At 46.2% G+C, this 12,385-nt stretch overlaps 4 protein-coding genes across 4 annotated transcripts; 1 reads left to right on the top strand and 3 right to left on the bottom strand.

Moving 5' to 3' along the window:
• Positions 1–86: 86 nt before the first annotated feature.
• Positions 87–1,034, bottom strand: VTN77DRAFT_1996 (uncharacterized protein; the record flags this gene model as incomplete). The annotated part of the gene is made up of 1 exon (XM_069417787.1): positions 87–1,034. The coding sequence occupies one exon, from the start codon at positions 1,032–1,034 to the stop codon at positions 87–89; it is 948 nt and encodes a 315-aa protein (XP_069279781.1).
• Positions 1,035–2,360: 1,326 nt separating this feature from the next.
• Positions 2,361–2,644, top strand: VTN77DRAFT_1995 (uncharacterized protein; the record flags this gene model as incomplete). Its single annotated transcript, XM_069417786.1, has 2 exons — positions 2,361–2,471; positions 2,528–2,644. 2 exons carry the CDS (start codon positions 2,361–2,363, stop codon positions 2,642–2,644), a joined length of 228 nt encoding a protein of 75 aa, XP_069279780.1.
• Positions 2,645–8,287: 5,643 nt separating this feature from the next.
• VTN77DRAFT_1994 (uncharacterized protein) lies at positions 8,288–9,052 on the bottom strand (the record flags this gene model as incomplete). The annotated part of the gene is made up of 1 exon (XM_069417785.1): positions 8,288–9,052. One exon carries the CDS (start codon positions 9,050–9,052, stop codon positions 8,288–8,290), a length of 765 nt encoding a protein of 254 aa, XP_069279779.1.
• Positions 9,053–11,302: 2,250 nt separating this feature from the next.
• Positions 11,303–11,901, bottom strand: VTN77DRAFT_1993 (uncharacterized protein; the record flags this gene model as incomplete). The annotated part of the gene is made up of 2 exons (XM_069417784.1): positions 11,303–11,624; positions 11,684–11,901. The coding sequence occupies 2 exons, from the start codon at positions 11,899–11,901 to the stop codon at positions 11,303–11,305; spliced, it is 540 nt and encodes a 179-aa protein (XP_069279778.1).
• Positions 11,902–12,385: the final 484 nt, after the last annotated feature.

The following is a 12,385-nucleotide window of genomic DNA, read 5'->3' as shown; positions in this document are numbered from 1 at the left end:
CCCCTCGACAGAACATTTCTTTCATTCATTTCACATTAATCTTCTAGCATAACCTCTCGCAAAAACATGTAGTGTAGACATGCCTCCTACCCAACCATACTCCTCTTCCGCCCTCTCATCCGCACATCCTCCAGCCTTCTTAGCACAACATTCGCCCCCTTGAAACTCTCCCGATACGCCTGGAGGACCTCGTTGAACAACCGCTCCGTCCGGGGGTGCGTGCTGCCAAACGCGCGCTCGAGCACGTAGAGGTCCACCGCGCGGTCTTCCTCGTGTACGCTCTGCCCTGCGAGGCCGAAGTCGATGATGACGATTTCGCCGGTCATGGAGGCGGGTCGCTCTGCCTCAGTTTCAACATTGACGCTGTTTGAAGGCTGTTGTAGTTCGTCGCTGCTGCTGCTATTGCTGGCAGTATTGTTGTCTCGCAAGATCAGATTACTCGTCGTCAAGTCGCCGTGGATAACACCAGCCTTGTGCATACTGCCGACGGCGCGACCGATCCGACGCAGCAAGTCCTTGACGCGCTCTTCTTCCGCTTTTTCTGTGTCCTCGAGTTTTTTCCTGTCCGTATCCGTTTGGCATGCTTCTCGTCGCTGGAGCAGCAGCTTCATCCACGCCTCCCACCGCTCCAGCACCGCCCGGACCGCAGGACCCTCAATCCACTCCATCAGCAACCACGCGCCTCCATAGCGCTGCACATCCTCATCTCGACTTGTCTCACTGCCTGCCGTCGATGTGTTTCCCTCCCAATCCACAGCCAACACACCCGGCACCCTCACGCCCTCGCGCATCAACTTCACCAGACAGCGCGCTTCCTGCAGGATCCGCTGGCGCGTCAATCGGCGGTCGAGGATGGGATGGCGGTAGGGTTTCGAGGGCCGGACTTTGAGCGCTGCGGGAGTGGACGGCGTCAGAAAGGTCGTCTTGTATAGACGCGCTTCGGCGCCTTGGGCGAGGAGGGTTGGTGGTGGGGTCGTGTGCGTGAAAGGAGGGGGGAGGGGCGGTTGTGGTGCCGTTATTGCTGTTGTGGCCATTATCTTGCTTTCTCGGTTGCAATTCTTTCAGGTGATTTTTTTTTCTCCTTTGATTCTTTAAAGTCAGTTGGATAGATAGAAAGAAAGACGTGAATTCTTTGCAGAGCTGTGCTGCACTTGATCGACTGACGGACTGTATGCGGAGAAAAATGATGCCGCAGTCAAGTAGATCTCCGTCCTGTTTCCGCTCTGGTTGATTGGTTGGTGGGGCTTGATAACAGACTGCATCAATGACAATTATTCGTAAATTGTGGCAATATGGTAGACACACTGTAGATCCACTGTAGTTTGAATCCAGCTTTTTCCAGTATGGCAACTTCTCTCAGAGAAGCCCGCCTTTGTGATCTGCTCACAGGGTCCTTCCCTTGATGAAACCTGCCCCTTCTCCAGAAACACTTTCCCGCTCCAGTCTCATCACTAAGGGCCTCCTTCAGGCAGCCGCACCCACATGAGCTTCTCCGACCCTGTTTAGGTATTCACAGGAACTTCTTGTGCAGTGCTTTGATGTTGCAAGATTCCATGATGCCAGGTTGCTTTCACTGTCCCATTCACCTCTGGCAGAACTGCTCCACCTCTGCGGATGTAAAGAGGGCTTGATCTCCCCCTCGCCAATCTTCTCTTTTTCATACCCTCTTTCCCCTGTTTTCGTTCGTCTTGGGGAAAGTGTCTCTCTTTGGTATCTCTGAGGAAGCTGATATCTCTTCACTTGCGCCTAGCATCAATTCGGCTGGGATTCTCGCGTACTGGCAAGGCTTTTCGTGGGTTCCTCATCTTTCCTACGTCTCACCTCACCCTCACTACTCGATCATCTCCATCCGCCGTTTCTTCCATTTGAGCCCGGCTATATCTTGGCCTTGTGTGACTTCTGTTGAAAAAAATGCCGCTCATTGTTCCTCTTCTAGGCTCCTGCACACTCTCTCGTTCTTATCCTGGATCTTTGCAGCACCTTTCTCATCACGTGACAATTTGACCTTGGCATTGTGTCGCCCAGGCTGCAATGATGAAGGCCATGGACAGCGCGGACTTTGGAGCGGCTGGAGAGAGGATTACCTATGGGAATCAAGAAGGGCGGGACATCCTAGAGGAGGTACATGGCATGAAGGACAGGATGACAAGGCTAGAGGGAAAGCTGGAGAAGACACAGGAAAGGCTGGAGAAATTGGAGGTCCAGGTCGCCGATCTCCAAAATCGGGTGAAGGTCCTCGCTCAAACATCTGAAGGATATCGCAAAATCAGACACCGATTCCTCGACACGTATCGCCGTGATATCCTGGGGCAGGTCTACACAAGGTCATAGCAGAATCAGCAAAAGCAATCAAGCCGCCCATGAGGGCGATGCAGTGGCTGATGCAGAACTTTACACATCCGGCGAACGATTTGATGAGAAGCTTCTGGTTGAACTCTATGGACTTACACCGAATCAGATCTCTCTGCTCGGTAAGTGTAAATCTTCACTTCCTAAACTTATATAGCCGCAGGCTTATGTTCTATAGTCCGGACTGGAGACTTTGATAGTATCTCTGTCCTCAATGCTGCTGCGACCTGGAGGGCAAAAGGACCGAACTACATCCCACCGGATGTTAATGATGCCTTTGAGAATTTCATCTTAGAGCTTGAAGGGAATCTAAGCAAGAGTCTGACCAACGACAGGAGCCGCTTTAGCAAGGCGTATGTCACTTTCTGGGAGCTATATCGGAAGCACAAGTCGTAAGGTGTAACCCTTATCTTCTCTTCCAATTTCACGATCAGCACTTGTGTGCCCTTTCATGATATCCTCTGCCTCCCTCTCTTTATTATAGACTAGAATAATCACATGAATTTACCATATTTCTTAATATAACATTGAACACGGGCCAAGCATTAGAATGTACTATAAATATATACATATGTAGCAACTAAACAGCAGTGTTGTTCCCTTTTCCTGCTGCAGTTCTGTGTATAAATTTGCAGCATTCCCAAGATGATGACAATACAGGCCAGGGGTTTAACAAACGCTTGCCACAACATCATCCTATTTTGATCTTCTTGCACAGCGACAAGCCTTTTATAGGGAAATGGCCTCCTTGCTTGTTGGAAGATGATACACACACACCTCCTGTCAAAGAGTCATCGCATTGTCTTTTGATTTTCTCCAAAGATTATAGCAGTATGATGCAGTACTTCAATTTCTCGGAGATCTGGGTCAAATTCTGTCAGATTCTTCTGCATAGTGGTATCCTACTCTTCAATGTCATGGTTAGGTCCACGAAGGAAAGGTTTGGTCATCCAGCTCAGCCTTACTTCTCCTACCAGAAAAGCACAGGAATACCTCAAGCAGCTTGGGTGAGAATAATTTGAGCGAGGGTGGCCTGAGTTCATTGCCTGAATCACCTGATGTCTTCTGGGCTCCAGCCTGTCACAACATAATGAAGATTGAGCGGCATCTCCTGTATGTCAGACTTATGGTCAGGTAGATTTACTATGAATGGGCTCGAGTTTAATAAACTTAAAATAGAAATATCCATTTATATAGTATTTGAAATTGCTGTTTCTAATTGTAATGGATCCTAGATCTTTTATTGTTTCATAAATACTGCATGAGGCAGTAGATTGTATTGATGAAGCGCTTGTTATGGGTCCTCCAGGATAATAATTTAGTGAAGCTGTAACAGGGCTCAATTAAAAGGCTCTACGGGGGTTTTTTTTTTGGATATATTTCTGCCTTTTATAGGATCGCCTTTCTACCCTCCTAGTCACTGGTCAATTAGTTGCATAAGGTCCCAGTGCGCCTCTCTATTATTCCCAGAGCCTTTCCAGCCTTCACCCAGATTTAAGCATGCTCCACAGCCTGAATCTTCGACCTAGAAGGAAATCTCACTATAAGGCCCTAAAAGATCTGGAATAGAGTTATAAACAGCTCCAGATGTGATACTTCTATTAAGCCTTCTTTAGTCCTTCGAAGCCAATATAGAAATAGAACTAAAATGAGAGAAAATGGATAATAATAGCCCTTCCATCTTAACAAAATTGGATTGAGCCGGAAGTAATATTTCAAATTCCTGATAGCCATGGTCTCTTATCTTGTCTTTAACAGTAGTTTTACAATATCTAACAGGCACTATTGGAGATCCTCTGGAGAGGCTTATCCAGCACCTTCATGCCCTTACAATGAGAAGTTCTATCCACCTTCAATACAGGCTGACCTTTTATATGGTGAGTGCCACTTTTAGGGCCCCATGTCAGGACTATAATTTTGACAACCGTTTTTGCACTGCAGTTAGAGAGTTGTCCTACCACATCTTGAAGGTGGCGCAGGAATTTTAGAGCAGATGAAGATATTATTGCATCTAGTTCCACAATCAGGTAAGCAAGCTTGGAGTATTGGAGAATCTCAACTAGCAAATTCAAATAATCTTCCTCACAATACACCCCTAACACTCTTTAGAGCTGAATGAAGGAAATAGAAGCAGTATTCAATGTGCAGTTGAGGCTAAGAGCTTGTTGGATCAAGCTCTTCAAAGTATCAATTACAGAGTAGGTCTGCTCCTTGTCCTTCAAGACCTAGAGAACAACAATTTGAGAATTAAGGAGTTGCTCAATATTATATATTCCAGGACTGCAGTTGAGAAGACCTCCAAAAAGGTAAGCACTTTTGCATTAGACCTGAGTTGGCGCTTGTCTCACATGTATAGAGAAGTCTGAAAACTGGACTTGTAGTCAACAATACATCTATAGGAGATGATGCTCAGTGCCTGAGCTAACTGGATGCTGGAAAGTATATAATGGATCTGATCGGAGTGCAGGAAGCACAATTAAAGAGCACAAGCTTTTAGTACTAAGATGCAATATACAAAAGCCTGTGATACCTATTAACAATGGCAGATCTGTACTTGACCCCTCTCAATACATGCAGCCTATTCTTATGGACGATTTGATCACAGGGAGCACCACAATTGAAGAGTGAAACCTCTTATCACAGAGACATACTACACAAAAACCAGTGATCCCTATCAAAAGTGGTCAAAGCTCTGTGCATGATCTTTCTGAGTTTGCAAAGCATCTAAATGACAATCTCCCTAACCCCCTTGGAGTCATGAAGTCGACAGACGTTGGCAGTAGTCATCCCTTGGCTAGGTATTTGCTATTACAGAAAGACAATCATGCACTTTAAGATGATCATATGCAGCAAGTGTTATTGAAGTATATACATGAAAGACAACAGATGCAGGCACAGAAGGAAGGAAATTTCATGAAGATCTCAGAGCCTGGTATTAAGGATATCACAGATTCTCTCACTGAGCCATGGGATTCAACGGCTGATATCCCAATGAATGACAATCTGAATAATACTTATTGTCTTCCATTAAATAATGACTTTTGCAGTGTCACGAATGATAGTGCATCGAGCTTGCCAGTGCAGGAGCTACATAAGTGTGTAGCATTCTTACAGGCAAGAGTTCAAATGCTTGAATCAGCCCAGAAACAGGAATTTCCTTCCAGGTACCTAGTGCTCTATCGTCTCCGAAATGAAGACATGCCGGGGGAATATATCCAGGTATTTGATGAAGATTGGTCTGGGCCTTTTCTTGATCATCCTGAACTGGTTCAAGGTCAGAAAGATGCTTGCCACTTGCAGTGCAGTATACCGTTGAGCAATTTCGAGCTCTACCTGGAGACGAACAAGGACACCTCTTTCATTGTATACCGAAATTTCAACAGAAGCTTGGGATATACTGAGTTTGAGTCAGTAATAGATTTCATAGAAAACAGTAAAGGCATCAATTATCCAAAACATTTCAGTGAGACTATCTCACCCATAGCTAAGGATTTGATTGAAGCCATCAGGACTGCACTTGAATTCAGAGAGACATTTGAGTATATACTGCATGAATATCAATCCACCCAGGAACTCTTGGCACCATACCTTTTTATATACCACAGTCGCGAGAGGCTGGAAGATATACAGAACAGCCCATCTCTGCAAGCCAAGAAGCAGTTATCCCTTCTCCTCAATTATGTGATAGGAGGTTCAGTTGTGATCATGCAGTCGCCAAATGTCTCTTTTCCAATTAAAAGATCCTGCCAGAATATGTTCACTACTTGTTTAAACCAGGCAATGTTCTGGTCTCTCATGAACATGATTAATACGCCGGCTATATTGCGACTTCTTGGCCATTACCAACCTCAACTACCAGTAATTCATCCATGTGGATGAATGAATTAACAAGAAGCCTAGTGCCAACCTCTTATACCTTTAGGGCACATTGAGCAGGATCTTGAGGTGATAAGTCCACAGTTCAGTCGTGGACTATAAATGCCTGGTGTTGGAATTTCAATGGAGGCTTTCAACACCAGAATAGAAAGCTTGAAATAAAATTTCAGCCCCCCTCAATAAAACCCAAAGTTCAATAGCGACAGAGTGCATGGACCAGACAGAAATAGAAGAAAAAAAAGTTGGCACAGAGTTGAGAGGGATGCCCATTTCACAAATTGGGGTATTTCCTATCCATTATACCTCAGCAGATGTTGTTGATGGACTTTAACGACATGGTAAGACCTTTTGGAAATGCTGTGAACGGTGCTTTTTTTTTTCCTACCAAGCCAATGACCAAAAAGGCATAGAAAATATGGCAAGTAACCCCTTTACTTATCACATATAGCAAAATTTGTGAGGTGACTAACTTGCTATGTAAGGCGGACGAGAGATATATAGTGGACCTTAAAGCCTACTGTAGTCTCCACCCAGAAAGTAAATACTTGGATACTTTTGAAGAAAAGCTTGACCTTAAAGCCATGGCTAAAGATGAGCCACCAGATGATCAATTTGAACTCTTACTGCCTCCTATAATTAAAGGCTACAATCTTCAGAAGTGGTTCAATTTGACAGCTGACTGCATATCTGACATGATATAGAATAGAGAAGCTTTCTGAAGCCTTGTTATTGATCGCAAGGCTAAGGATCTTATAAGAGCTTTGGTCGATAATTAGCTAGAGTTGGAGAGGTCTACAGATTTAATTGCTGGCAAGGGTAACGGGCTCATCTTACTGCTACATAGCAGGCCTGGAACAGGCAAGATGCTGACCGCAGAAAGTTTTGCTGAGATTGTAGAGAAGCCTCTCTACTGGGTTACTTGTGGAGACGTAGGCACCAAAGTGAAGGAAGTTGGAGAAGACCTTGAATTTGTCCTGTATTTGGGGAAGATTTGGGGCTGCATTGTGCTCCTAGATGAGGCAGGTGTATTCCTAGAACAATAAAGCCTGGAAGATTTATTAAGAAAGGGCGTTTACGATATGAATTGCTGTGGCTGAGCTCCACAGGCCACCAATGGTTATTTCGGCCTGTTGCTGGGAGCGGATCCCGAATCTAATTAGGCAGTTAGATACAACCTGGCTGATGGAGCGTGAGCAATGAGATAACGCGAATATATGAACTAGAACGGCCAGATGTCGGAACTGATGGCATCGACAGCAATCCATTCTGTTGACGGCTGGTAGCACCCTTCGCTAATAAGTCAACAGAGAAAGACTTTAAGGAGAATACCTCGTCGAATCAAATCTTCATGCAATGGGAACTTCAGTCACTGTATAATTCGGTTTCCACTAGGCATGGGTTAATGTGATCCGTTCTTTGATGCTTGTGAGGCTGGTGGCACTCAAGTTTCCCTGTTCGTCACGTTCGGTGGCATCCGAGCAAGGTACTTTCCTCTTGTTGGGAAATTAAACTTGAAAGTGCAATGTGAATTGACGGATCCTGTAATATCATTAGCCATGCTCCTGCAAATACTCTTTACGATTGGATGTCCGGGACGACTCAGTGTATAGACGTCGAATATCTCATTGGAAAGCACCATTCCTTAAGTTTGAGAACCCAAGAAGTGATGTGGCCCGCATCGGATCCAAGGATTTGGTACGAAATAGCGAGGCTATTGACGAAAAAGGCCCATTGCTCTTGAGGAATATTCTGAGGTCTACTTAAGCATAAAGAACTGAGCACCTCTCACAGAGCCACTGTTCTGGATTGCGCGAGACATGTGAGCCATATATGCGCCATTGTGGATCGTCTTCAGAATGATATTGTGAATGCTATGTACAACCACTTTCCAAAGGACCTGAAAATTTATCCAGATTTGCACAATATCGATTATATTTATGAAAAAAAAAATTATCTGCATCCATGGGTATGGCATGAGAGTTGTCTGTCTGTCTGCCCCCTGCCTTCAGATAGATATACAAATCAGCAGATATGACATATCGGCGGGGAATAATGTGGGAGTCTAAGTGCACGTTGTGTCAGGGCCACTTCCGGGAACATCGCAGTAGATATCGGATCCATCCTGCACGCAGATGAGTCCTGAGCCACACTGCTCAATGACCCATTCTCCGTTCGAACAGATGCCAAAGTCACTGCCATTGCAGGCATATGCGCCATTAGTCGGGCATGAAGCTCCGGCTATCGGACACGTGCTGGCGGGTGGAGCTGGAGTCGTTGATGCCGCTGTAGTGGTGGTTGTTGTTGCTGCCACCGTAGACAACGTTGTTGGTGTCGTAGTGGTAGTGGTGGTGGTAGCTGACGATGACGATGCGGTCAAGGCGGACTCGATTCCGGAGATGAAACCGCTGTTGGCATAAGCCTGAGTGGCATCCCAAATCATGACACCACCAAAGCTACTGAAACTCTGGACGTAGGTGATGATGGGGGTGAGAGTTGACAGCGGTTCATAGCCACTCCCAGCTGCGGTGGTGTCGCCAGGAACACCGAGAAAGACCTTCACATTCGGGTTCAGGGAGGTAGTATGGGCCCAGTTGTCCCAGGTAGAGAAGTCGAAGTTGTTCTGCGTCGTGGTGCCGGCAACGTACGATTGCAGACCACAGTAGTTGTTGTAGAACTGCACCCAGATGGCATCAAAGTATACGGTACCGTCAAGCATGGGGTTGTCTGCAGCATCTGGGTAGGGGCACTGAGGCGCGGCTGTTAAGTAGTACGTCTTGGAGGTGTCCTCAGCGAACAAACTGCGAAGCTCGTTGGCAAAGCTAGGCATGTTGTTCACAGTTGACTCAAAGTCGAAGTCAAAGCCATCAACGACGGCGTCGCCAAAGGGACGGTTGACTGAGGTGTTGGATGACACGGGCCCAAAGGTCTGCCAGATAAGGTTGGCACCTGCAACGGCTGCATCAGCACTGCTGAAACCACCTTCAGTATAGGTGGCACCTCCAATTGAGAGGAGGATAGTTTTCCCTAGAGACTGGCAGGTCTTGATGTCTTGTCTGATTACGCACCTAGTCAGCAACGATCATTCTCTCTTATATGCCAGGAATTCAGTCCTTACCCAATCTGTGGGCAGTTGAGGAGAGCAGTGCCCTCAAAGGTGGTGCAGTTGTTGCCTGCATTGGCAAAGTTCACCTCTGGAGCACCGCCAACGCCATTAATCACGGTCACAAAGGCGAGCTGAAAAACCTGTTTATATTGTGAGCAAATAAGACCAGATCCAATCTGTTATGGTCAGTGGGATAGTCGTACATCAATGTCCGAATCTGCACAGCAATTAACGCAGTAAGGTTAGCTGTTATGTGTTGTTGTGCCTCAAAATGACAGCACCACTTACTTTGGCAGTAGTAGGCCAGATTCTGCTGTGCCAGGTCACCAGTGGACTGTCCATAGGAGTTTTGACCTAGTTAGAGCCCCTGTTACTGCTAAATACTTTTTGTTCGCTTAGCAGACCACCTACCCCAGTAGACAGCAATGTTGGATGAGCCGCTCAGATTAATACCAGCTTGAGCGCCTTGGAGGGCGGCCAAGAAGGCAGAAAGGAAAACAACAGTGTTCACAGAAGTCATGATGAGTGGAAGGATCGGAAGATATAGTATTATCAAAGAAGGGAATGGAAGATATAGTATTATCAAAGAAAGGAATGGAAGCTGATGTGTGTAGAAATGAAGGAGAGTGAATCAGTAATGGAAGGAATGGAGGGGGGCAGAGAGAGATATGTTGGAAGACTTGCTATCCAGCTTATAGAGATTTTAGAAGAGTGAGTGGTGAATGCAGTAAAATGAATGACTCTTATAATAAGTTATCTGAGATGTTGTCTGTGTACTGTAACAGCCGTAAGCGATCAGGGTTACACCACTCCCTAACTCTGCCATCCGTTGACACTGACGTGCCATCATGACAGGACTCCATCTGGGAAGTATCGGAGGCGATGGATGAAGCTGTCTGATTGTGACTATCCCCAGAATATCACACGGGGGCCAGGAACCAAGCTTTCCTTCGACCACCCCCACCAGCGTTCGAGGTGTGCATCCCATGACTGCCCCATGACTGCCCCATGACTGCCGCGTCACCTCCCTAATTAAAGAGCAGAGATCGATGAGAGGACAATGGAATGTAACACTGGCATCTTTCCCCAGGCATGATGCTCTAGAACTCGAGTCGGGATAAAGGAGCTGGCAGCTGTCACAGCACGCCCCGATCCAGACTAAACAACGCCATTGGGTGCTCTCAAAGTTATCGGTGACACGGTGCAGCCTCCTGGAGCCTTCTTGACAATTTCACACATACAGATAGGGAAGACTAATGATATTTATCACTAGTTAGGGTCACACGGCCAATGTTATCTAGGGATGTTAAGTTTTCTGAAAATTTAGGAACGTTTCAGAAAAGTTGAAATTTCAATAGATCTGAAGGTTTCATGACTAAGGGTAGCAGACTATTTAGTACCTATCTAAGGTATTTAATTTACTAGCGCTATTTTAGCGTTGAAAGAAAGGTCTGAAGCTTTCATGAAAAGTCTGAAGGATTCAAGAAATTAATTTCCGGAATTGGAAGATTTTGAAAACACCCGTGGCTTGCTCGTAGTCGGGCACGAGCGTTACAATCTTTTACGGTCATGCACAGTTACCGTTCGCAGCTACATAAGGAGGTACAACCTCATGCAAGTATCTCCACGAGGGTGCCAAGCTCTTATCGATCCCCTGCCGATCTGCCGGGTAGCTAGATGCTGTCAGGGTTGGTGTCTTGAGCCGGGTACTACCAGTATGCAAGTCTCTAGGAACAGGAAATCTCCACCAGAATCGATGAACTTGTTGTCTTCTTGATACGAACCGGAATCCTCCCTGCAAGACATGATCATTCATGCAGCACCAGTGTCCCTCACAGAGAGATTTCTCTAACAGGTCGAACTGGTGTTTGAACGAAAGACCTCATGAAACGACGCGTTCTGCAGTGGCATGTTGAAGATACCCCTTTCTAGAGACGTTGCATTCCTCGAACCAGCCCGCATCCCACCTCTCCACTAGTCGACCGGTACCCGGCAATCTGGGGGCCGGAACTTAAATGCTTCAGGATTTCTTTTAGATGCGCCAACTCTTTTTGTGGATTTTTGGACGAGGGTGATGGCAGACCCAGAAGCCTCCTCGCATCCAAATGGGCAGCGACCATCATACCAGAGACTTTCGAGATTTGACTCGCAGAATAGAGCCTCACTATTGAATGGCAAGGGCTTGCTCGACAATAGTTTCATTTTCGGAACAGCTGTGGGCGATCCATAGATGGAGTTGATAGCGATACTACAGATCCGCCCGTTGTTCCGGCGACATATTCCAACAATTTGAGATCTGTTCTCAGATTCCTCAATCCTAGCTCAGGAAGAATTGAACGGACCGGAAAGACGTACTGAAGACAGTTGTTTCGTTCCTTTTTTTTTTTCTTTAGTTGTCCACCATCCTGCAGAGCATCTATGGTGGCGGAGAAAGTGCCTTCTTTGGCAAAATTTAGTAATGATGGCTGCCTCAACGCTTGACAGCGCCGGAGTTGAAACTTCCCTAGCCGTTTCACTTGACGCTGGCAATTATTAAATCTCATGGCTGCGGGGAATAATGGACAAGGTTGCATCCTCCCTCCCTTAGCGCCTCCAACCTAATCGACTTTATCTAAATTACTTCACACCGCCCACCCCTTTGTGATAATATCACACTGTCCTTCTGAGAGATACTAATCGTGCAGTCTACTTGCGCATGCCTCAGCGCTGGATGTAACCATCTTATCACTGCAAGCAACCCTGCAGCAGTTAGAGAGAGCAAGCCTAGCAGGAAGAGCACTGTTAACCGTATTCCCAATATTGGAACTGTTACAATGATAAGACCAATACTTACCTGCCTAATCCAGTCTTCCTGGTCCGTCTCCCCGGTACCTCGCTGTCAGTTAATCGTTATCCATAGATGATGACAAGCAGAGAGGATCGTTCCTGGCAGGTGAGGCAAAACTCTATCTCAAACTTCCTTATCGGTGTTGGAATTCATGGCATACCGGTCTAACTGGATTCGGTAGTCATGTAAGCTGACATGATACATCATATTGGAAGCCAAATACCCCGCTT

This window comes from Rasamsonia byssochlamydoides (assembly GCF_041956645.1).
Source record: "Rasamsonia byssochlamydoides strain NRRL 3658 unplaced genomic scaffold VTN77scaffold_15, whole genome shotgun sequence".
NCBI lineage: Eukaryota > Fungi > Ascomycota > Eurotiomycetes > Eurotiales > Trichocomaceae > Rasamsonia > Rasamsonia byssochlamydoides.
This window is presented reverse-complemented; position numbering and strand designations above follow the sequence as displayed.